This window comes from Neltuma alba, unplaced genomic scaffold, assembly GCF_004799145.2.
Source record: "Neltuma alba isolate B1F8T4 unplaced genomic scaffold, ASM479914v2 tig00011320_pilon, whole genome shotgun sequence".
Lineage (NCBI taxonomy): Eukaryota > Viridiplantae > Streptophyta > Magnoliopsida > Fabales > Fabaceae > Neltuma > Neltuma alba.
Window position 1 is genome coordinate 113,269 of NW_021636027.1, and position 27,006 is coordinate 140,274.

The 27,006-nt window shown below is 32.5% G+C and overlaps 2 protein-coding genes across 2 annotated transcripts; both read left to right on the top strand.

Annotated features, from left to right (window-relative positions):
• The first annotated feature begins 23,207 nt into the window (after window positions 1-23,207).
• Window positions 23,208-23,987, top strand: LOC114711805 (ankyrin repeat-containing protein BDA1-like). Its single transcript, XM_028896234.1, has 2 exons — window positions 23,208-23,804; window positions 23,937-23,987. The coding sequence occupies exons 1-2, from the start codon at window positions 23,208-23,210 to the stop codon at window positions 23,985-23,987; spliced, it is 648 nt and encodes a 215-aa protein (XP_028752067.1).
• An 845-nt stretch (window positions 23,988-24,832) lies between these two features.
• LOC114711806 (uncharacterized) lies at window positions 24,833-25,636 on the top strand. Its single transcript, XM_028896235.1, has one exon. The coding sequence runs from the start codon at window positions 24,833-24,835 to the stop codon at window positions 25,634-25,636; it is 804 nt and encodes a 267-aa protein (XP_028752068.1).
• Window positions 25,637-27,006: the final 1,370 nt, after the last annotated feature.

Here is a 27,006-nt window from a genome sequence, read left to right on the forward strand (position 1 = left end):
AAAAAATTGTGCAATTTATAATGTTGAGTTTTTACTATGTATCTCTTTAATTAAAAAAAATTTAACAATAATTTGAAGAGGGCCTCGTAGCGCATTGGAGGAAAAGCCAACCCAAACAAGCATGAGCATCAAACAGCTCTCTAACTACCGTTTCACATCGCCAAAGTCATGTTTGGTAGACGTCAGCATTAGTTGTTTCAGTACCAATGACGCACACTATATTTGAAGGTCTTAAATTTGAGCCCGAGGTTGACATATTTATATGGTGTATATTTAATTAAAAAAAAAAACTTGAAAGATGCTATGAACTTGCATTAAACATTAGTTTATAACTTACAACAACCCTATATCTTTTTTTTCCCCCTTTTTTACCAGGACAACCATATTCCTTTTGCACAAGACATGGTGAAGGGCTCCAGATCAAATACGAATTGTTCTGGGCGCATCATGGCATAAAGGCCTGTCTCAACTTTCCACAAAGGAAGTCATGGTGGTGAGAGAAAAGAAGGGGGTGATATGATGCGACGGCACCAACCTGACTTTATCCTTCCCTCTCCACGTATCCGATGTGGCTCTAGGGTGCCCGTGGAATAAGTTGGGTACGGAGGAATATTCTTTATTAAAAAAACAAGTGAAGCATTAATTAGAAGGAAAAATTAGTAAAAAATCCTCATTTAAAATTTTAATTACCCATAAAGACTTAATTTGTGCAAGTGCAAATATAATCCGTAAGCGCAACATATCATCTGCTATATGTAATTATACACAACGGATAATATGTTATATATAAATGATACTTGTACTTATACAATTTCAGATCCTTCTAAATAATTAAAATTTTAAATAGAAATTTTTTACTAATTTTTTCTAATTAGAATCATATGTATTGACCACGCAAGAAGAGAATAGCTTGAAACGGGTGAAGGATTGGTCTATTTGGACCCTCGTACAAGCCGTAGAGCATATCCGACATTTTGAGCGCGTCAATAAGGTTTGTTGCTTATAAACCGGCAAATTAATAATAGACGCCTATATTGCGTAGCCTTTCGTTTGGAGTTAACTTTATGAGCATTATCTCGACTTTTCAAAATCAATTTTTAGGAATTATCAATTTAATTCCAACTTCTTTTACGACCAAATCTTTCAACTTTCTACGACCAAATATTTGTTGGGCCCCGTCTTTTGTGTGGAATTATTAGATGTTGTTTCATAACAACCCCAGCTAGCAAAAATTTACCGTCAATCATACATGTGTCATTATTTGTTTTAGATTAAAAAAATTAAAGAGATAAATTATAATTACTACCTATCTGACATTATAAGATTCAAATTTTTGAACTAGTCTGTCCATTTTGAATTTGTCTAAATAATAAATTTATTTTTACTTATTTTATTTTTCATTAATATTCTTTATTATTTTTTTCATACATTCTCTTATCTTTTTTCCCTCACTCTTACCCACTCCCATTTATAAATAAGGGCATATTTAAAAAATAAAATACATTTTCTACATACTTATTATTTTTAATTAATTTTAATAGTTTTCTTAAACTATACAATTCGATTATTTGGAGTTTTTTTTTAACTCATATACCGGAAACAGTTAAAAAAAGAAGAAGTGAAGAACGATTTCACCTCTGACACCGACGTACGGTTTAAAAAAAAAAAAGAAACAAAGTATTTTCTGAGACGGAGAGCATTGGGTGCTCATCAGTTTTGATGAGCACCCAATGCTCATCAGATCTGGACGGTCCAGATTGAATTTTATTTTTATTTTTATTTTTTTAAAAATAATTATTTTAATAGGTATAGGATAAAAATAAAGATAATCTCCTAACTATCATTTTTTAAAAATATATTTTTTTATTTTAAAATAATTATTTTAAAATATTAAATCTAGACCGTCCAGATTAGATCTGGACGGCCCAGATGGCTCATCAGGTGATGAGCAGCGGATGCTCATCACCTGATGAGCAGTGTATACGGACCCTTTCTGAGATAGTTATGGGGAGGAGTGTCAGTGGGATGGTGAGCGAGACTTGATGGGCCGGTGTGTCCCTACGCATACGATTTTTTTTTTGGGGGGGGGGTGGGTGGGTGTCTTCTTCTAGAATGCATTCCTTTCATATCTTTACATGTATGTGCCAAATAATGAATTTATTAATAAAGAAGTACGAGTACTATAAATTTACAAAAATATATTCCAGATTTTTCAGTCCTAGTCGTAATCTTTCGTGAATGACCATACTATCCTAGCTTCATGCTTGTTAAATTATAAACACAAATTTATAATTACAATTACTAAAATACATACAAAATTTCACAAATAAATTATGATATAAAATTATAACTTGGAAAAATTGTAAAAAAAAGACCCTTGAAATAAAAAAATTACACACAAGAACTTGTTCACAAAAATTATTGTCAAAATCCATACTATTATTGTCAAAATCTATGCCAATGTTGTCATGGGTCCCTATTTATAATTTTTCTATTTTGGTGATTTTTTTTTTGCAATTTTTCCTTATAAATTTGAAATTTCATAATAAATTATAATTAGAAACATGCTTATTTGTAATTATAATTATAAATTTGTGTTTATAATTTAACATACAAAACAGGATAAAAAAAATAAAAATTTATAATACTTATTAGTTGGAGAAAGGCATTCTAATCGCAAAGTGTTGTCCGAGTTAGTTGGTTATTTAGATAATAGGATCCAAAAAATAAAAATTTCATATGATGATAGAAAATTTGTATGTATTTTTATAATTATAATTACAAATAAGGATATTTTGGAGGAAAAAACTTCCAATTCTTATACATTTATTGTCTTTAACCAATTTTAACTAATTTATTGATCTATGTGATTAGTCCAAGGTTATAAAAAGGACGAAGGGAATATATAAGAGTTAATTACATATTCAATTTGGTATTAATTAAATATAAGGCCTCAATTCACTCTATCTTTCATGTTTATCCATTTTGCCCTCAAGTAATTCTTATGATAATTACACATTAATTACATATGTTAAGGGGTTTCCATCAAAAGTAGTTATAATACACATGACTAACAAGGATATTTTAGGAAATACAACATACATTTATTACAAATAATTAACTTAACTAATTTTCTTAATATTCATAAATTAGTTATCTAGATTTTATATTAAAGATAGTATGATACTAGCTTAAACTTTTAATATAAGACTTAAATAACCAATTTAATTTGACAATATTAAGGAAGTTAGTTAATGTAGTTATTTGTAACAAAGGTATATTGATTTTCTTGAACTAACCTCTTTAATCGAGCACATCGGAATTAACTCTTGATAAGAACATCTTACAATTGATAAGATTATTTTGGAAACAAAATTATAAATTTAAGAAACAAAATGGATTGAAATATTATATGATCAAATTTAACTTTCAACTAATAACTCTTATGTTAAGTATTAGAAAAACTTTTCTCTGCATCAAATTAGGTTATTCATGCCCTTCGTTTTTTTGGGCCTTAACTAGGTTATTCATACTTAACATACCAAGAACCCCTCATTTCATCGAGGACATAAACAATCTTCCCCTCAAGCCAATAACACAAACAACCACATTAAATCTTTTGAACCAGCATATCACTACAAAAAAAAAAAAAAGGATTTTAGGCGACGACTTTCAGTGGTGACAAAAAAAGTGGTGACAAAAATGTCGTCACTGAATGTTGTCACTGAAAGTGGACCTTCAACGGTGACTTTTTTTGTCGCTGTTGAAAGTAAACTTTTAGCGGTGACTTTTTTTTTTTGCCACTAAAAGTTTGCTGCTGAAAGTATACCTTTGAGAATCATCGGGTTCACTTTCAGCGGCGACATTCTATGGTAGCCGTTGAAGGTTTAACTTTCAGCAGCAATTTTATAATGTCACCATTGAAAGTGTAATATAATAATATATATTTTATTTTACAATATTAATAAACAAATTCAATCTGGCTCAGTGGCAAGAAGATCGGACATGAAAGGAGGTGGTCACGAGTTCGAACCATGAATAAAACACATTTAAGGTGAAAATATTTGGACGATGATGTGGCAGGGAGGAGTGATGTGGCAATGATGTGGAGGTGGCTAGTGATGACATGGCGGCCGGTGGTGATGATGTGGTGGCCAACGGTGATGACATGGAGTTGATAAAGCCGATTCTTCTTAGGCATTACTTTCAACGGCGACAAGAATGTTGCCAATGAAAGTCACTTTCCATGGCTACAAATTGTCACTGCCGAAAAGTCTTTTAGCGGCGACAAGAACCGAAAGTGTTTTCAGCAATGACAAATGTTGTCGCCGAAAGTGTCTTTTAGCGGCGACAAATATTGCTGCTGAAAGTGTATTTCAGCAGCGATCTTTTTAGTCGCCGCTAAAAGTTTTTAACCACGGCTGTTACAGCAACGACTTTTTTCAGCGGCGACAAAAAAAAGTTAATTTTTTTGTAGTGTATGCCAAAGACAACCAACATTGATCAACTGTAAAATTTTAGCGAAGACACAGAATAAATCGCCGCTTGATCCCATAGCCGATCACGCCGTTGAGAAATAAGATCACCGCGTAGGAATCTCCACTCGATATCGTTTCTCTAATCAAAATACTGTATATATAGTGAAATAATTTTTTAACTTAAAAACCTAATTCACCATCTATTTCTGTTGCTCTGTTTTTCCCCCTGTTAAAGCATAAGCATTTTTCTATTAGAGGCAATCCTATTTGAAGCACTGTCGGGCACTAAATGTGGGCACCTCTCCCAGTGGAGATTTGAACCTTAGTTCGTCACGTTGTGAGGGATTAGCTTCTTTTGCTAGACCCAATTCCGTTGGTTTTCTGTTGCTGCTTTTATACATCAGGAATTTGCTTCACTTTGAAACCAAAAGGCCAAAAGGTATCTTTATTCCGTGATGCGCCACGTACAATTTATAAAGTATAAATAGCGAACTCGATCGCGCGTATATATTACCTCTCGATATATTGACTAAGTCAACTACGATGATCAGAGGCTTATCTTCGTATTTGTTGCCTTTTAGAAAAAATAAAATCATAAAATAAAAAAGTTGGTGCATGCATGATAGTGATATGGAAGTTATCTATATATAAGGGCCTTGTGTAGTGATAGAGGCATTATCAAACAGAAGAGATGGAAGTAGTTGAACTCAACCAAATAAAAACAACTTGTGGCCAAATGAGCCTTCTTTACGAGGCTGCATATAGTGGTGATGTCTCACTGCTCAATTCATTGATACAACAACGCCCACATATCTTGCACAACATTTCACAAACCACCTTCACTGAAACTCCCTTACACATATCATCTTTGCTTGGCCATCTTCAATTCACAAAGGAACTTATCACTCATAAACCTAATCTAGCCCTTGAGGTGGATTCCTCTCAAAGAACAGCCCTCCACTTAGCTTCTGCAGAGGGTCACATCCATATTGTGAAGGAACTGCTTAAAGTTAACAATGGGGCATGCTTGAATCCTGATGAAGAAGGAAGAATTCCTCTGCACTATGCAGCTATGAGAGGAAGAACAGAGATTGTGCAAGAGTTGATCAAAGCGAAGCCTGAGTCTTTGAGTTTTCGTGACAATGGAAAAACTCTTTTTCACTTGTGCGTCGCTTACAACCATCTCGAGACTCTCAAAGCTTTGATGGAAGCAGAGTCTGCTACCACAGGCGAGCTTCTCAATTTTACAAGCTCTGATGGTGCTGGAAACACCATTCTCCATTCAGCTGTCTTGTTGAAGCGACTAAAGGTAAAATATTCTATTATTATCATTTCCCCTCATCGTGATAACAATTGTCTTTCTTTTCCAATTTACATACACTACGATTAATATATATGTATATACTCCCTGCTTTTACATGTAACTCACTTTTAACTAATTTACATATACTAAAAAATGTAGTTAAAGTCTAGTTAAAGCATCAAAGTTATCATAAAATTAAATTAATTTTCAATATTACCCATATTAATTATACTAAATCTCACTATTATATTAACTTTCACTCTTTTACTACCCCTACATCGATATCTATCATAGTTTCCAACACAAGGTATATGTGGAAAGAATATTCTGTGTTTCAACAAACCTATGAGGTGATTATTAGTAGAAAGGCCAAAGAAACTTTCTAGAAGATGCTTGATATCTAGGCTACGGGGAATATATATATTAGCGAACAACAGTTAACTAGTTCTTATGTTAATAAGTTCATGATATATGAAGACATTATAGTATTTTGAAATCATAATTGACCAACTGCTTATTATATCATGTTTGTTATTTAGGTGGTAAGCTATCTGCTGTCAATCCCAGAAATAAGAGAAATAGCAAACTTGAAGAACAAGATAGGCTTTACAGCTCATGATATTGTGGAACAAAGTCCAAAAGACTTCAAAGTGTACGAAAAACAACACATGCTGACAAAGGCCGAAAAGGAAGAATTTGAAACTGACCATCCACACCCACCACCACTAACATCTACTGATAATGATAGTCATTATATTAAGATGTTCAAGGGCATTGGAAATTTTCTTATGAAAATTTTAAGATGGATTGGACATTGGTCAAAGCATGAGGATAAATGGTTTAAAGAGATGAGAGGGAATCTGAGTCTGGTGTCTACGGTTATCGCAACTATAACCTTTCAAGCTATGATTAATCCGCCTGGTGGCTTTATTCAACAAGGCTTAGTATGGAATGAAAATGCCACCTCATCATCAAATGAAGTCCTCAATAATAAGAATGTCACTTCATCATATGACATCCTCAACTGCACCATCCTTCATGATAACAACACGTATTGTCCCGGACAAGCCATGGCTTCATACTCTCATCTCCGTTCTAGTTGTGAGGACTACTTAGTTTTCCTTACGGTCTGCTCTTTTTCATCACTTGGTGTCACCCTCTTGCTAGTAAGTGGAATATTTCCTCTGAAAAATAAAGCTGTGTTATGGATGCTATCAATAGGCATGTGTATCACTCTCTCATCCCTTGCAGCAGCATACATTACTGCCTGCAATATTATGCTCCCAGATCATTTTTTGCAGTACAAAAAAATAAGGAATGTGAGGCAAGCATCGGTTGCCGCCTGGGTTAAATATTTGCTTGCGCTAATAGTAGTGCTAATCACACTGCGCTTTTTCATTTGGGTGGTGAGGAAATGGGTCATGATAATCAAGAAGTCAAGAAAATGGGGAAGAGAGAATGGATGTCGCAGCCTACTTGTGCTTTTTTGGATTATTGTTACTTTCGTTATGTTAGTGGTCTTGTTCGTCCAATCACTTGTCGCGTTTTTATATGTTTATCTATCCTGGCTTTTGGTCTAGATGTTGAAGAAACCCCATAAATCCTTTGAAAAGATAGAACAGTGGTACCATCCGGTCACCAGTCTTTACGAGTAAAGGCTAAACAATGTGTAGTGTATTTATTTTTCCACTTTTATTTATTCCTCAAGTGTTGTTGCATGTGATAATAAAATTGCTAGTACATGAAGAACATCATTTTGCGTCCAGTTTTAATATTTCAATAGCGCGCATTTTAAATGTATCTATACCATAATTTTGTTATTAATTAATTATCAATAAATATTCATTAAATAATCATGTTAGTTAATTAAAAACAATTTTATATGTATTTTTAATAGTTCCCTATACAATATAATTTCAATATAAATATAAAATATATCAATTTTATTTAAATTGGTTCACCCTCAATTTAACCATATGATTAATCCTGAACCAGCAACTTACTAATTCAATAACGGATTGGGTATTTTCATGCTTTGGCCGCCAATAAATAACACGCCGTGTTGAGAAAAATTATTCGGAAAATTACAGAAAAGTCCCAAACAACACAATTTACTAAGCTAAGGTCCGTTCAAATCCTCGTATTATTCCCAAATTCCCAGCGACCTGAGAACAAAACATTGTAATTATTAAAAATACGATTTTGCCCTCATTGATTGGAAAAGAAAGAAGAAGGGAAGAAGGTTCAATCCTGTGTATTTTGTTGCCGTATGAGGAAGAAAAGATTGACAAAGAAGGAAAAAAGCTCTGCAACCATCTTTATTATTACAAGCAAGCTATCTTCTTTGCAAGTCTCGTTATTAGTAATATTTATCTTCTTTTTCTCTACAGTTCTTGAACGTTTATTTTAGTTTAAAAGTTAAATAGGTGAGAATTAGGAATGAAAATAAACCAGACCCCTATCAAGAAGCCTACGGCTTGCCTAGGTTAAGGCCTAGCCTGTTCATTAAAAAGGCCAGGCCAAGTTCTCATTATGTAAATAGGCCAGGCTTATTTATTTAAAGCTTGGCATGTCTAGCCATAGAGCGTATAATTATATTTACATGATATATATATACATAATATTTATTTTTTTATTCTTATCTTCTAATTTATATATATAATTATAATTAGTGAATTACAATAATATCCGTGTCCATTTGAATTTTGATAACTCCCTTCCGGTTTATTATGAAAATTGAACCTAAACTTGAAATCCAGCCGTCAGTTTGTCGCTTTGTGCTCTACTATTTTGCTCAGTCACTGTCTTGCAATTGCGAAGTACTTTCTCCAATTTTCTCATCATCAGTCTATCACTGTAACTATTATTTGCTCTCTTCATCGTGATACGTAACTCTTGTGCTTCAAGTAACTTTTTTATTTTCCAGTAAGCATTCCAAGTAGCTTCGTCAATCTCTCTCTGTTGATGATTATATTAAAAAAATTGACCCAAGCTTCGTTCCACGTGTTTTGTGAACAGAGACAAACCCATTAGAGAAAGCAAAAAGTAGAAAGTGGTCCCCTTGAGAGAACGGTCCCCTAATCCACTTAGAGTTGTTGTTTCAAAGTTCTCTTATGTTAGTACACCGTCTTTCTTCTATTTTGATTTATAGTATTTAGAAGTTATTTATGTTTTGATTATTTTATTTGATTGAAGAATACTCGTTGGAACTTTTTTCACCATGAACAGAACACTTTTTCTTAACATAGAGAGTGGCAATAATAAAGCCTCTTATTTGTTAGTAGAACACTTGAAATAGCACTATTTTAACAAACAGATTATTTTTCATGCTTTTATAACTATTATAGGAAGCTTGGTAATAATAAGGCCTCCTTAGATGAGAAATAAATCATAAATATGATTTTTTTATTTTTTTTGTTTTGATTATTCCTTGTATTTATTTGTTTATTTTATTGGAATATGGTGTTTTTATTATTTTTATATAGGATAAGTTCTTGAAATGGATAGCAGCAACAATTCAACCGAATCTGCTCCTCCTTAACCTCAAGGTGCTCAATCTGAGCCACAAATTAGCAGACATGTTGCATCTCCTTTAAGTAATACAATAGAAAATAACAATATTACCTCTCAACAAGTAGCAACTACAAGTAAAGAAACATGTATAGAAAGATTTTGAAGAAGTTCAACTTGCAGATGGAGTCAAGAAAGCAATGTGCTTGTACTATAAAGAAAAGCTAGCTACTAGTGGAATGGGAGCTAGTACTAGTAATCTCAAGAGGCATTTAGAAAAATGCTTGCAACAGAAATTGCTTGTCTCTTGGCAAAATAAGCAAATCACCATATCATTTTGCCAATTGATTGAATCGTGAATTAATCATTTTATTATTCCTATTAGTAAATACTCCAACAAAAAGATGAGAGAAATTTTTGCTACAACTATCATGGTGCATGAACATCTTTTTAGTATGGCAGAAGATGAAGTTTTGATGTTGGCCTTTGAATATGCAAATCTAGAGTTTAGAAAAGCTAGCTATAAGAAACATGAAGTGATTGTCTCGAATTGTATGATGATGAAAAGAATACTTTGAAAAATATATTGAAGAATGTGAGCAAGGTTAGCATTACAACAAACATGTGGAAGTCAAGTCACCAAGTAGCTGAATACATGGTTGTTACTGGTCACTTTGTTGATGCTATGTGGAATCTTTAAAAGAGAGTTCTGAGTTTTATCAAAGTATCTTCTCCATGATGAGGAGTAGATATAGCAAATGCAATTTTTAAATGTTTGAGATCATGGGATATTGAGAATAAAATATTCTCAATTTCTATTGATTATGCCAGCTATAATGATTCTTGCTTGAGAAATTTGAAGGAAAATTTGTCACTGAGCAGTAAGTTAGTTTTGGATGGATAACTATTTCATGTTAGATGTTGTGCATATATTTTAAATTTGTTGGTGCAAGATGGCTTGAATACCATTAAAGATATCATTTATAAAATTCTTAAAAGTGTCAAATTTATAAATGCTTCATATGCAAGGCTGAAATTTTTTTGTGAAGTTGTAGAGTTAAAGGGTTTGAAAGAAAGAAAACTCATTCTTGATTGTCCTACAAGATGGAACTTAACATTCTTGATGTTGACAACAATAATGAAATTCAAGTATGCCTTTTCAGCCTACAGTGAAAAAGAGCCACATTATACTTATGCACCAGATCCTGAGCATTAGGAAAAGATTGAGAATATTTATCACCTTTTAGAAATTTTCAATGATGCCACTCATGTCATTCAAGTAGTGAATACCCCACTGCTAATTTATATCTTGTTGAAGTTCACAAGGTAAAACAAGTGATTGATGAGGCAATAAAGTCTCCTGACTTGTTCATGAATGACATGGCAATACTTATGAAAGAAAAATTTGACAAGTATTGTGGTGAATGCAATTTGTTGATAGCTATTGCAAGTATTTTGGACCCAAGAATCAAATTTAATGCTATTGAGATAAGTTTTCCCCTAATATATAAACAAGAAAGTGAGACTACATGAAATGTTGAAAAAGTAAAAAAGGCATTACAGGAATTATACCTTGCGTATATGGAATTGTATAGAGAAGAGTCATATTAATTTTGGTGTGCCAGAAGGTTATGGGTTCAAACCTCCTTGGCCACCTTATTTTTTTTTTAAAAAAATCCTCCGCCCATCGGATTTTGGTTGCCAGCTACCGGAGCACCAGCAGCTAGACCTCTAAGGACTTTTAATATTTATTTTTTAAAAAAATAAAAAGGAGGGGTAGTATTGTAATTTTCTTCTTGAATTTTAATTTTATTTTGGCTCAAGAGGGTTGACCGAAGTTTTTAAATATTTTGGGGGGTGAATGACATTAATTAGTTACAGTAGCTCTTAAATAAAATTTTCCCATACATTAAACTGATATAAAATTGGTTGAACTGTTGGCAGGTTAAAAAGAAAGAAAAACACAGAAAAATCTTAAGGAAAAAAAGCATGAAATTGCTAAAATCTCAAATCATGTTTGATTTTCACACTTTAATAGATTTTGACCACTTGACTTGCAATTAGTAACATGTTTTTTTTTGTAAAAATTACTTATTTAAGTAACATGTTTTTTTTTTGTAAAAATTACTTATTTAAGAGTTACTAACTACAAACTTCTTTTTATATCAAGAAAAAAAGCTGAACTAACGATTGGCTTTAAGAAATGTAAAAGAAATTAAAAAATATATAAATAATGTGTGCCGTACACGTGGATTCCCAAGTGGACTTTTTTTCCGTTTTGGATGAGAGGACAAATTTTGTTCCCGAAAGGTAAAAAGGTACACGCACATTACGTGGCCCCGCATCTCGGGACAGAAAATTCACAGCCACAGGCCGCGCGTGGCATTATTGAAATGGTTTTTAAGCAGTTATTTACAAAATATAAAATAAGTATATAAAAATAAGAGAAAAAAACATAAAAATGTAACTTTAACTTTAGAATCCCCAAAACGTCCGTCCAATTCAAGAAATCTCATTTTGGTACCATGAGACCAAATTGGGATTATTATGCAAAAGGAAAAGACCAAATTGCCCTTCATTTTAAATATTATTTTTAAAATATCACAGCCCCTACTGGCAGGCCGGTCACCAGACCTCCGACGGCGGCGGTCACCGGAGCTCCGGCAACCAGCCGACAATTGGTCATCGGAGCTCCGTCAGTCGGAATTTTTTTTTTTGAAAATTTTTACAACTTCAATATAACGGTTAAACACTTTTATAATGCTATTAACAATTTCAGTATAATAATTAACAACAGTTTTTTTGGGAAATTCAACAAACTCCTGTGACCGGAAACAATTTTTTTGAAAATTTTTACAACTTCAATATAACCGTTAACAACTTTTGTAATGCCATTAACAACTTCAATATAGCAATTAACAACAGGTTTTCTGGGAAATTCAACAAACTCCGGCGACCGGAAACAATTTTTTTTGAAAATTTTTACAACTTCAATATAACGATTAACAACTTTTGTAATGCTATTAACAACTCAGTATAACAATTAATAACAGCTTTTCTGGGAAATTCAACAAACTCCGGTGATCGAAAACAATTTTTTTGAAAATTTTTACAACTTCAGTATAATGGTTAACAACTTTTATAACCCTATTAACAACTTCAGTATAGCTATTAACAATAGCTTTTTGAGTTATATAATTCTTCAAAAAAATCTGTTGTTAACTGATATACTAAAATTGTTAATAGCGTTACAAAAGTTGTTAACCGTTATACTGAAGTTGTAAAAATTTTCAAAAAAAATTATTTCCAGTCCCCGGAGCTTGTTGAATTTCCCAGAAAACTTGTTGTTAATTGCTATATTGAAGTTGTTAATAGAATTATAAAAGTTGTTCATCGTTATACTGAAGTTGTAAAAATTTTCAACTTCAGTATAATGTTAACAATTACGTTTTTTTGAAAATTTTTACAGCTCCAATATAACGGTTAATAACTTTGATATAGCAGTTAATAACAAGTTTTTAAATTCAAAAAGTGGCATTTTTATAACTTCAGTAATGCCTTTAACAAACTCAAAAACCTGTTGTTAACCGTCATACTGAAGTTGTTAATAGGGTTACAAAAGTTGTTAACCGTTATATTGAAGTTGTAAAAATTTTCAAAAAAATTGTTTCCAGTCACCGGAGCTTATTGATTTCCCAAAAAACTTGTTGTTAATTGTTATATTGAAGTTGTTAATAGCATTATAAAAGTTGTTAACCGTTATACTGAAATTGTAAAAATTTTCAACTTCAGTATAACGTTAACAATTACGTTTTTTTGAAAAGTTTTACAACTCCTATATAACGGTTAACAACTTTAATATAGCAGTTAACAAGAAGTTTTTCGAAAAATTCAAAAAGTGACATTTTTATAACTTCAATAATGCCTTTAACAAACTCAAAAACCTGTTGTTAACCGCTATACTGAAGTTGTTAATAGGGTTACAAAAGTTGTTAACCGTTATATTGAAGTTGTAAAAATTTTCAAAAAAATTGTTTCCGGTCGCTGGAGTTTGTTGAATTTCCTAGAAAACCTGTTGTTAATTGCTATATTGAAGTTGTTAATGGTGTTACAAAAGTTGTTAACAGTTATATTGAAGTTGTAAAAATTTTCAAAAAAATTGTTTCCGATTGCCGGAGTTTGTTGAATTTCCCAGAAAAGCTGTTGTTAATTGCTATATTGAAGTTGTTAATAGCATTACAAAAGTTGTTAACTGTTATATTAAAATTGTAAAAATTTTCAAAAAAAAAAATTCTGACCGACGGAGCTCCGGTGACCGCCGCCGCCGAAGGTCCGGTGACCGGCCGGCCACTAGAGGTTGTGATATTTTAAAAATAATATTTAAAATGAAGGGTAATTTGATCTTTTCTTTTCACATAATAATCCCAATTTGGTCTCATAGTACCAAAATGGGATTTCTTGAATTAGGCGGACGTTTGGGGGATTCTGAAGTTAAAATTGTATTTTTCTGTCTTTTTCCCTAAAAATAATTTTATTTTAATTTATATAAAACATGTTTATAAGTATTTTTAAACGTGATTTCAAATGAGCCCTTAGCAACTTGGCATGTCGTGCGGCATGCTGATCTAGTAGTTATTTGTCTTTCTGGGAGAATTCTACGAAAACAAGCTAGAGATTACTAATTTTAAATAAGAAATTGTAATAAAAATATGTTGTTATTTGTAAATTCAGTATTGTCAAAAAGACAATATTTACATTAAATTTCTTATATTTATTATGATAAATTCTCTAACTATACATGACCATGTGTTCTATTTTCCAAATATTAGCATTTAATTATTAATTCACATGAAACAAAAAAAACACATGATCATATGTAATTGGAGAATTTGACACAATAAATATAAAGAATTTGACTTTTTTTTTGTCAAATATTATTAAACTAGTATTACCAAATTTTATTTGGAATTTAGTAATTTCAAACTTTTTTTGGTGAAATTTTTTTGTTATTTTTTCTTTTATGTTATTTAAATTTTTTAATGCAAAGCTAGCTAACTCATTTCCTCCTAGCGGTCAGACTTTGACTCAGAACAAGAATATAAATTAACCTGCAAATTTTGGATTTGGATCGGTAGTTTAAAATCAAATCACAATTTTAATAACAAGTCAGTAGCGTTGACCAATTATCATTTCTTCACCATTACCAACATCTTTACATGGTATCTTCAATCCTAAATATAGAAGCTAGAAAAAGAGTTTATTTTGATCATAAATATAATAATTTAATCCACTTCACCTCCTAAATTTATAATTTTTCAACCAATTTATCACTATTAATTGCATTTATTAAGGAGGCTCTCAATCAAGAATTAGTTACCATGCACATGATGAAAGATGGTTATTTAAGATTTTAGAAAAGTTTAGAGACATTTATTATAAATAACTAATTTAATTAATTTTTTTAATATTCGTAAATTTAATTGGGTGGCTCTTACATTCTTTATTTTTGGTGGTTATATATATTTTTGAGAAACTTACAATAATTTTCCTATTACTTGCGTAGCTCTATCCCATTTTCCTTCGATTTAGACTTTTCACTCTTCGTCTGGAGAGGCTTTTCCCGTTTAGATCGTTTCTGGTGCATGGCAGCAACATTAAACAATAAATATTTGGCAATATTTTGAAATTGTTTTTTTTTTAAATAGAACGAGTATTTCATTAACAAGATTAATGTATTTTTTTTCATAGAAATGAATCGTATATCAATATCTAATCTACCAAATTATATAGAGAGATATCAAAAGGCGCCTCTTGTGCTCTCATCTTTTAATCTATCATCATGCCCCAATATCACGTGCTAAATATGTTTATATTTCGGACGTTATGTATTTGTTGCTTTTTTTTTCTTTTACAAAATATTCTTGTCATCCTATTTATAAATTATTTTAGCATATTTTATCAGAATTAAAATAAATATCAAACACTATTAGTTATGTTTTAAAATTTAATAATTTTTTAACTTTACTCTATTTAATATTTATACTTTTCAAACTCCAACAAAAAATAAGTTTGAAATTACTAAATCTTAAATTAGATTTGATTCCAATACTTTAAAAGTTTTTGACAACATTGGATTTGCCAACAACAACATATTTTTGTAAGAATTTTTCATTTAGAATTTAATAATTTTAAACTTCTTTTTGTAGGATTCTCCCAATAAAATAAAACTATACAATAATAAACAGAAACAAAATTATACATCCTATAAAAGATTAGTACTATTATAAATAAAATAAAAATATTTTTTCTAACTCATAAACATAATTAGAAGACTTTTTTTTTTATTGCTTACTGATATTCTTTTATTAGAAATAATCATATTCAATGGACGATCTATCACTTAAAATAAAAGTGTCAGTGCCTCTCCGAATAACAAAATACTATCCTAAGACATTTTCAATATGTTTCACATGAACAAAAAAAAAACTTTAAATTATATTTATTATGCCTTACAATATAACAACTTTTAATTTTATTTCTATTTAATATAGGACATTTTTTGAGAAAAACAATCCACACTTAGTGCTCAACAGACGTTACCTCCAAGGGCATCCTAATAAGGCGAAGTGAGTGTGTATTCTCTAATGTGGTTGACATGAAAGCATCGGTCTCCGTCAGTCCTCCTCTTGCGAGGATGGAAATTTCCAAGGGCACTACTGGCAACCACGCGGCCATGGTTCCGTTATTAAATTGAGTATGAAATTTATTCCACTAGAGGCCGAGATGAGTCTGAAATTTCATTATCAACCTTCCCTTATCAACATAAAATCCAACCTTCCCTTAGCAATTGGCTGACCCAAGCCCATCACCGCAGTGCCAGTGAGCTCATGGACACCAACCCTTAGAATATCATATGATTAAATTATTAAAATATTACAAATACCACCAGCTTAGTTTAAATATACTCTGTGATTAATAAGTGAATGAAACCATAGAAACCTGCTGATTACTTTTTCCAAGAAATGAAAAGGGATTATTGCTATAAAATTCCAAATAAAATAATATAATTTCTAAAAAACTTCTAACAAGAATAAATTACAACTCATCACGGGCCATGCAAATGTTTTCACACATGGATGATGGCGGCCCATAATCACAAACTTCTGAAAAGAAAACTCACACAGCCACAAGCCGCCCGTCACGTGTTCGCATTGGGCAACTTGGCATGATGCGTTGCGTGTAGCTCCGTCGGTCCATCCCACTTTGAGTCAAATTAAGAATCTACTCACGGTGGTTTCATATTATACTTAACATAAGATTATTTTACGGTGGGTACATTTTTTTTTAATCTCATAATAATTTTACCGATTTTATATTGCTTGCGCATAGCTCCAACGGTCCATCCCACTTTTCTTGGAGGCATTTCTAATTTTTCATGATGGCAGCAATTAACATTTTGTGAGCAGAGGGGAATCTACCTTTTTTGTAATTTAAAAGGAAGTTAGGAGGCTAAACTGACCTTGTGGGAGATAAAACCCTCTGTCCCTTTTTACAAGCAGCCTTAGACACCATCATATAGATGAAAAAATTAGTTAAAATTAGTTAGAGACAATAAATGAGCAGAAATTGAAAGTTTTTTCCTTCAAAATACTCTTATTTAAGAGAGAGAGTATAAAGAGAATAAGAAAATCATTATAATAAATAGAATTATGGAGCAAAATAGGAAATTTGCTATAGAAATTTAAGACAACTTGCAAATATTACTTATATTTAGGGACAAAAAAAAGATATTAGTTGTTGCTTATGACAAGAGATGGAGAGATTATATAAGAAGACCACTTTTTTCGAGACCGCTTTAGCACTATGATAATACACTTAGTGTAGAGGAATGTCAATAACTAATCAACCAAACACATGGGGAGATATCAAAAAGCAACATAAAATTGTCTAAGATCTCTCTACCCCTCTTCTTTTAATCTATCATCATGCCACAATATCATGTCCGAAATATATTTATATCTTGAACATATGTGTTTGTTGCTTTTTTTTAATTAATTACTTTTAACATATTTTAACAGAATTAAGAAAAATCTTAAAATTTAATGACTTTATAACTTCACTCCATTTAATATTGACAATTTTTAAGAAAAATAATAGTTTATACAATAATAAATTAATAAATTGAAAAAAGTAAGATTATACATCCACATAAAAATTTAATACTATTATCAATAAAAAAACATTTTTTTACTTATAAACATGACTAGAAGATTACTTTTTATTACTGACATATACATTTCTATTTGAGGTGGATTATTTTTACTAGATGGAGTTTAAATGAATTGGCATTCTATCCTGTAACTAAAAATGTGTTTACCTCTCCTTTTGGGGGAGTTTGGCATCCTATAGAAACATTTTAAAAAATATATTTTCACATAAATTAAAATAAATTTTTTTTCATATATTTACTTCAGACTTCGTAAAATTATTTTTAAAAAGCTAATCTAAACACTCAGTGAAACACAATTTGCTGAGTGCTCAGCGACTGCCAGAGGAAACGTGGTTTCCGAGGACATGCAAATAAAGTCAAGTCAATGCTCTCAAACTGTTTGGTTGACATGAAAGGGTCGGTCTCCGTCAGTCCATTTCCGTGAGGATGGAAATGGAACTTGCAACGACGGGGCCTTGGTTCCATCATTGTTTTCGGTCCCGACCTTTTATAATCTTTTTGACTTTTGAAATTGGGATACTATTATAAAAGAAAGGGCCACTATAGCCACAAATTTTTAACTAAAGAATTTCATTTTCAACCTTCACCTATTAAGGGGCACGAGACGACAGCAATTATAAATGGGATCACAAAGTTATCTTACATTTGCGCCACTCATTAACTAAACCAACCATACGTATTCTTCTTCACTCGGAGCATAACCATGAAGCAAATGAGTCATTCTTCTCTGCAAGAGACGGAGCTGATGAACATTGAGACTGCCTATAATCATGAACAAGATAAAATGAGAGTTCTCTATGAAGCTTCATATAAAGGGTGTGTTTCCACCTTGAATTCATTGCTACTGGCGGACCCTGGAATGTTGCAGAAATTAGCTCACAAACTGTCTTCATAGAAACTCCGCTGCACATATCAGCTTCCTATGGCCACCATGAATTCACAAAAACCCTCCTTTCTCGTAAACCAGAACTTGCCCTTGAGAGAAACTGTTTACGAAGCACACCTCTCCAGTTAGCTTCTGCAGAAGGCCATACGGACACTGTGAAACTGTTGTTGGAAGCTGGTAAGGAGGCGTGCCTGGTTGGTGACCAAGAAGGCAGAATCCTTCTGCACTATGAAGTTATAGGACGCAGAAGAGACGTTGTGTTGGAGCTGATTAGAGCAAAGCCAGAATCTGTGAGGTTACCTGATGACAACGGGAAAAATATTTTCCACTTGTGTGTGATGCCCAAACTTGGAGAGTCTTAAAGATTTGGTGGCTTTGGGTGCTCATCACACCAATAAGCTGCTCATTGAAGGAGACTTGGCTGGCAACAACACCATTCTCCATTTGGCTATCATGTTGAAGCAGGTCAAGGTACTTTTACTCATGTATAATTAGCTTGAGCTTGATATCAATCTAGACTTGAGTCAGGATCTCCTTTCATTCAGTTGACGATCTTACTTCCCTTGCTGCCATCATTAATTCCTTTCGCGTTTTTATCAAATGTTATGAATTTAATAAAACCTGCATGTTTCCAAGGAATCTCTTTCTCATGTAAATTTTGATTTAGGAAAAAGAAAAAGGAAAGAAAAATGACTGGCAGCAAGGATGCAGGATTCGTTTGACACGACCTATGTATATAAACCGGTTTCGATCTTTTTCTGGTCCTGTTATTTATAAGTCACAAGAGTAACATATTAAATTTGCTTCTTCTTTTTTGCGTTGTTGTTTAGACTGTGAGTTACATCATGTCAATTCCAAGAATAAGATCAGAAGCATTGAACTTGAAAAACGACATGGGTTATAGCGCCCCCGATATTGTTCATGGAATTCCCAAGGACTGCAAGAGCCTTGAAATACAAGTCATATTGATGGAGTTTGGAATCAAATGTGGAAGGAGAGAAAGGATTGATGTTGCGAGCGAAGAAGACACAAGTGGGAAGAAGAAGAAGAGGTGGTGGAGATATGTTTTGGAAACTATAGACCAATGGCTTGTGTATAAGGGCGATTGGCTAGAAGAAATGAGGGGGGATCTGAGCATGGTGGGTACTGTCATCTCAACCATGACTTTTCAAGCGGCACTTAACCCTCCAGGAAACGTCACCCAACAAAATGTAGGACCAGGCGATCCCCCTTTTAAACTCACTTCTCCAGAAGACAGACCCCTCGGCTGTTTGCCGTACAGAGATGAGTCTGGGCATAACCTCTCTTCCGGACCAATATTGCCCGGGGAAGCCATGCTTGCTTATAGTAATGCAGAATCCTTTCGCCCCTTCATAATGTACAATACCATATGTTTTGTTGCATCTCTTTGTGTTGCCTTCTTGCTTGTAAGTGGACTTCCTCTCAAACATAGGTTTGTGATGTGGATGCTATCTGCAGCCATGGGTACCGCTCTCGCGTGCCTACTAAATACTTATTTATTCGACCTCTTCCTTATCACCCCGTACAATGATTATACCGATGATGTGCCGATCGTATCCTCTTGGATTTTTGCTGCTTTACACCTACTGGTTATTCTATACAGCATAATGATATTTGTTTTATGGGTAGTGAAGAAATTGAAGGCAAAGTCCACTAAGTCCAGTGACCACACTGCTAATAATGCTTGATATGATCGATCTCAATCAATTGATGCGTGTCTTTGGTGTTTACAACTTCTGAGGGGTTGATTACTTTTAATGTTCGATGTGTATATGTGTTATGCACTTAAATATTTAATGAATGGCTTGTGTTTTAGGAGTTTTCAGTACTGTCTTCCTTATCTTCCCTCGTCTCATTCTCAGCACAAACTTTGTATCTCATGCTTCAAGGTTTGAAGCTCGTCTTACTTGTTTATGTGTATGAGAAACCTTTTTCCCATGAAAAAACCTCTCCATCATTTCATTGATATCATAAACCATATTTATAAGTTTATTTTTTTTAAACAACATAGAGATATATGTTATTATTTCAATGAAGTTTAAGATTTATTTACTTTACTTTAAGGAGAAATTTTAAAAATAAATATATTTGTATAATTTCAATTAAAACAAAACTGTGCTTGTTTAATTCAAAGAATAAAATCTATGTAGTTTATTTTCTATTTATAAGTCTTCAAGCTCAATTCCACGATTGAACTTTATCTTAATTTTTTTTATGTCCTTATTCGTTGTCTAAAAGACATGATGTTTAAAGCCTGTTTGGAATGGCTCATAAACTTCTTTTCAATTGTAATTTAAAGAATACAAGATAAATATATAAGAGAAGTTTTATCTCAACTTATATGAAATGTATTTATAAGTGATTTCAATCTTGAAGGCAAATAAGGCCTTAATCGGCAAAAAAGAAGTTGGATTTTGACTCATAATAATATATAAAAAATTAAAGTAATGAATTTCAAGTCACATTACCGAACTTAGCAACTTTTCCAGCATTTTTAGCGTGTTTGGCATAGCATTAAGGAGGGAAAAGCCCCATTGAGGAAGAAAGAAGCCACGTTGAGAAGTGATAAAGCTCAACATGTTGTTTGGGTCAGCATTTTGTTGGATGAGCATTTGACCCAAAAGCTTCGGTACTGCGAAAGTCATTTAGAGCTACTTTTCGAAGAAAAACCCATCTCTGCCGTGGAGAGAGAATAGATGATTGGATGAAAAGAAAAATAAGGGTATTTAAGTGGGTCGTATCTTGATCAAATGATTTGATGTTTATAAAAAATATTGTGGGAAGAAAATAATTTACTAATAAAATTTAATTATTTTATTTTTTCTTAAATTTATCAAATTATATATATGATGTGCTATCTCTGGTTCTTAATATAAGACCCAATAGACTAATTTGAAGAGATTAAGAAAGTTAAATAAATTACTTAATTATATCATATGTTATATGATTTTTTTAAATATTTATGTGTATCATTAGATTACAGATCAATCTGTAAATCAAGCAAATTAATTTGGAGAAAAATGATACCTTTTTCATTTATTTTACATCTTAACCTACTTTTTCTTTACTTATTCAAACAAATTTCAATTTATCAAATTGAATTTTACAAAAATCAATCTAAATATAAATTCTTCTACACTAACTGATTTTTAACCTAACTCACATTTGCAAAAGTCAATGAAACAAAAGTCAGCTTTATCATGTTAATCCAACACACCCTTAATCTCTCTCTATCCAACTTTCATTGGCAACCCAATTAATAATTATTTAATAATTAATGAAGTGTCACGGTACAAGGCTTACTGGAAATGGGCCAAAAGTAGATATGGGCTGCAGATGAAGCAAATGGGCTGAAAAATATATCCAAGGGTTTGAAGGAGCATAAGTTCATTTGGTTCGAAACATTAAAACTAAAAGGTAGGGATTGTGATTGTGATTGAGAAAAATTATTAAAAAAATATTTAATATAAGTAATTACTTATCACATAGAATTAGACAAAACCATCAATGTGGGTTGGGAAATGCCACCCCCTATCGTATTCCCTAATCCTACCTACATAGATTTGTCTAATTCCATGTAATATTCAACTTGTCATACTAGACATTTTTATTTTATAGATTTTCTCAGTCCTAATCTCAATTTCTACTTCTTATTTTTAATGTTATGTATCGAACAGGACTATAGGTTTGAAGACGTGGATGAATTTTACCAAGTCACACTCTTTTTCTCTATGATGTCTTTGCTTCTTCTCTAGCCATCGTCGGCATCTTGAGACTATGGAACTTTGTCTCTGCAACTTTTATTTGTGACTATATGATGTCTAAGTGGTTTCTATCAAAATAGTAGAAAAATATATCCTTTCTAGGTAGTCAATAAGAGACTACTTTCCAATATATTCTAATAATAAACAGCACCAAACTGATTTTGTGCTTCCCACTCTAGAGAGTTTTCAACTTTAACTCCAATTTTGGGCTTAAATTAAGTTTCTGCGTTGAGGAAGTCCGTTTATGTGAGGGGAAAAGCCATTCCAAAGGTTTAATTCTAATATTGTTTGGAGAGTTTTGACATCACCTTCCAATATGTTTGCAGTTTTTGGGATTGGAGGTTGTTTCATAATCACCTGAAGTAGTACAAAATTATCGCCAATCACACCTGTGCATACGTCATTAATTACTTGTTTTAAATAAAAAATTAAATAAATAAATTAGAAAATGTGAAGACGCGCCCCAAGAGTCCTAACAAGCGTGCACCCTCTTGTTTAAGGAAATGACTTGTTTTAAAAACGTTAGCTTCTTTCATGGGTAGTTTACTCGCAGCCCATAAATTTGGAATGCAGATGAGTCAACTATGTATTTATGGCTGTTCAACTGTGCCAACGCGTTGACGTTGGTCCTCCTCCTGAAGAAACTCCGCCAGATTTAACTGAATCTGAAATAATATCGAAGTTATCTTGAACTAACTCTGAAATAACTTGGAAGTTTCTTACTAACAGTCCGAAACATCTTGGAAGAGACGGAGATGTAGAAAATGAAGGCATGAGAATTCTTTGCATCTGAGTCTGAAACAGCTTGGAAATTTCTCAGAACTTCCACTACACATCGATTACATATATATATATATATATATATATATATATATATGCAGCCTATACTTTTTGACAGAAGCAAGAAAGCCTTTTGGAAGGTAAATTCTTCCCCAGTTAGTCAAGAAAAGTGAGTGAACGCGACGGGGAGTCATAGAGCTCAGCTTCATCAACGGCTTTTGAGTTCCCTTTTCTAATGTCTCAACAAGAAATCGACCAAGTGAGCATTCTTTTTGAGGCATCTAAGAAGGGAGATGTATCGATTTTAAAATCATTGGTACGAGAAAACTCACAAATCTTGCACAAAATTTCACTTTCTGACTTCGCCGAAACTCCTTTACACATATCATCTTCTCTTGGCCATCGTGAATTCACAGAGGAACTTGTCACTCTCAATAGCAAACTAGCGACTGAGTTGGACTACTCCAATAGGACAGCCCTCCACTTGGCTTCTGCAGAGGGTCACATTGAAATTGTGAGGAAACTGGTAGAAACTGATAGTGATCCATGCTTGTATGTTGATGAAAAAGGAAGAATTCCTCTGTATTATGCAGTGATGAGGGGGCGAGTAGAGGTTGTGAGAGACTTGATCAGAGCGAAGCCAGAGTCCTTGAATGTTCGTAACAAGGAGGAGACTGTTTTTCACTTATGTGTTAAGCACAATCATCTTGAAACCTTGAAAGCCTTAGTAGAACTAGAGCTTCACATTACCGGCGAGCTTCTCAACTTCAATAGTATTGATCCCGCCGAGAATACCATTCTCCATTCAGCTATCATGTTGAAGCAAGTTGAGGTACTCTTTGCTTCTTTTTCCTCCTACCCATTTCTTCATTAATGATAATATTACTTTTTTTTCTTCTTTTTTTTTTTGGGGCCATCTTTTTTCTTTATTTTTTTTAACAATTACATGTGCTATTAATTTCAGAGAAGAATTCATCATGAAGTTTTTGACCCTTTTCTGTGGTATTTGCTCTAGGATTTTTCTAATTGAGTTGACAAACTAAAATTCTTATTGTTATTACAGGAAAACATCATGAGTGACGACTTAATTATAAAATATAATCTCTTAAAATTATATCATTTTAACTATATTTTAGCCATTTAAAAAAGAAACCTAGAAAATAATTTTAAATAAATGTCATGAAAAATCAAAATTTTCAAATTTTATAATATAATCAAAATTAATAAATTTGACAAAATACTAGGAAGTTCAAAATTATATGCATTAGAAGTAATAAGTTTGATAAAATATTAGGGAGTTTGAAATTATATGCATCAGAACAACTTTTATAAAAATTAACTTTTAAATGTTTGAATAATTCCTATAATAAAAAGGGGTATTTTGGTTAAAACAAAAGTTTAAGAGTCAAATTTAATGGTCAACCAACAGTTTGGATGGATAAAAATGGATTTTTAATTATGTAAAGGAGGCTTGTGTGACATAAAATTTAATTCTAAGGGAAATTCATATGTCGTTTCAAATATTTTACTCTTATTTCTTTGTTTTTAGAAAAATATAGTTAGAGATGACTGGTAATGTATTTTCAGCCACAATTCTTTTTATTTATAATGTAATTAATTATCAGTAAAGCAACATTATATTGTATTAAATATTTAATTTAGCCTTTGATTACGTAGTGACTAGTTGTAGTAATTTGTTAATGAAATCAAACTGCAAATTGGTTGGACCATGATGCTGGTGGGCTTTGATAATCACAATATACTCAATCATACGCATATTTAGCTCGGCCTCGCGGAATATTCTGACACGTTCACTATTTAATGAATTAGACCATAAGGTACCTCCTTTCAATACCTGAAATGAGGCAAAAAGCAGCAGCAGGGTTAAAGAACAAGTTTGGTTTAACAGTTAATGATATGCTGGAGATGGTTCCACATGACTTCAGGACCCTTGAGATACGAGGCATGTTGAACGGAACTGAGCCGGCAACCTCAACTCCGGCCAACAAAACTACTCAGAACAAGGGTTGGAGAAAGATTCTAGAGCTTGTGGCATATATTTTGAGTCATAACGACACAACTTGGCTAGAAGATACGAGAGGAAATTTGAGTTTAGTGGCTATAATGATCTCAACTATAACCTTTCAATCTTTAATTAACCCTCCTGGTGGTTTTGTTCAACAAGATATAGCTTCAGATGGGGGACCCTTCGGATGCTTATCTGATGATGGTGCAAGGGTAACAATATGCCCTGGAGATGCAGTTTCAGCTGTTACGTCCACTTCTGCTTTTCATCGCTACCAAAGGTACAACACCGCATGTTTTATTGGATCTCTCTGGGTCACCCTCTTACTCGTAAGTGGAGTTCCTTTGAAGCATAAACCTGCGGTATGGGTGTTGTCTCTTGGCATGTGCACGACTCTAACATTCCTAACGCTCACATATCTTCAAGGCCTCTTCATGGTGAATCCAGATTTTTGGCTTCTTGTCTTCCCTAATAGAATGATTTCTGGAGCACTTGTGATTTGGTTTGGGATTCTTGGGGTTATTGCTTTGTTGTCCACGTTACGCTTTGCTTTTTGGCTAATGGAAAAGGGGAAGAAGAAGTTCAACAGCCGTCAGACAATATCTTGTGATCCAAGGAGCGGAATCGAAAATGCATGATCCTTGTGTACGGGATACCATGTTCTTATAGCTTTGAATTTGTTATAAAATCGTTGCTACTGCGTCCTCGAGCTGTCTATTTCATGTTCTTAAATATTTTTCAAGAGTATAGGAAATGATAGATGAAATTGAGAGTAGAAAGTTGCCATACACGGTAAAATCAAAGTGTTAAAGTACAGCTTTTGTGTTATTTTATGTACTAGTGATATGATAGTTTAGTAGGATACTGTTTCTGGTCCTTAATATAAAAGTTAGTTGACTAATTTGAATAAATTAAGACAAATAATAAATAGTTGTTATTTTTTCTAGAATATATTCTTACTAATCATGTGTATTAGCAAAAATCACCATGTAATAGAATCTTTAATATATGCAACTTCTACAATGACTACTTTAGAAGAAAAAAAAGATAAATATGAGAGATAGAGTAGATAGATTCTTATATTTAAAACTAAATTGAATGTCAAATTAGCTCTTATATTAAAGATCAGAGGTAATATTAAACTTAAGAAGCAAATAGTTGGTCTCACTTAAGGATTTATAACTTGATTATACATTGGCTTACAATTCCTTCTTTCGGAGTGAATTTGTATCATTCTCTTCCGCATGCGAGAGTAAAAAGAGCCAAAAATGATCTGAACTTTATATTTCTATTTGTTATCTATCAGAAAGAAAAAGAGAGAGCAGGACTGTAGGATAGGAAATGTTAGAGGATAAAATAATTAATTTAAAAAAGACAAAACTTATAAGAACTTGTCTTTTAGCAATATGTCCTCTTTATGAAAGAGTGGTGATATATGAATGTTTACTCACATGGTAACAGCCAGACTTCAGTAATTAAGGAAAACAAGCAGAGGGGAAAAGCAAGAGATAAATAAAGAGAGATTAAAAATCATATTTAATTGTTACTGAAAAAATTGTACTCCTCCGGTCCTTAATATATGACTTAATTCTTGAGTTGGTTTTGGTCCTAAATATAAGACCCATTTATCATATTTATCAATTTTCTCTAAATTACCTCTATAGATACTCCCTCAACCATAATCAAGTAGAAGAGAGAGATGAGGTATTAAGAAAGATGATTATGGTGTTTTAGGAAAAATGTGTCACTTTTTTTATAATTAATTAACTTATCTAACTTCCTTAATCTAATCAAATTTGTTAAATAGGTTTTATATTAAGGACTGGATGAGGTGCCATTGATGGTATGTGATTATAAATGATTAGGTTTTACATTACGTTATACACTGTATATACCAATTTGTGTTGTAAAGGTGCCATTGATGGTATGTGATTATAAATGATGATGTTGGCTTGTGTAATTAGCTATGATAATGTATGGAAATAGTTAGTATATGAATGGAATGGTA

Coding starts and splice junctions, on each gene's coding strand:
- LOC114711805 (XM_028896234.1), top strand. CDS start 23,208: ATGTCTCAACAAGAAATCGACCAAGTGAGCATTCTTTTTGAGGCATCT. Junction 23,805..23,936: donor TCATGTTGAAGCAAGTTGAG/GTACTCTTTGCT, acceptor TATTAATTTCAG/AGAAGAATTCATCATGAAGT.
- LOC114711806 (XM_028896235.1), top strand. CDS start 24,833: ATGAGGCAAAAAGCAGCAGCAGGGTTAAAGAACAAGTTTGGTTTAACA.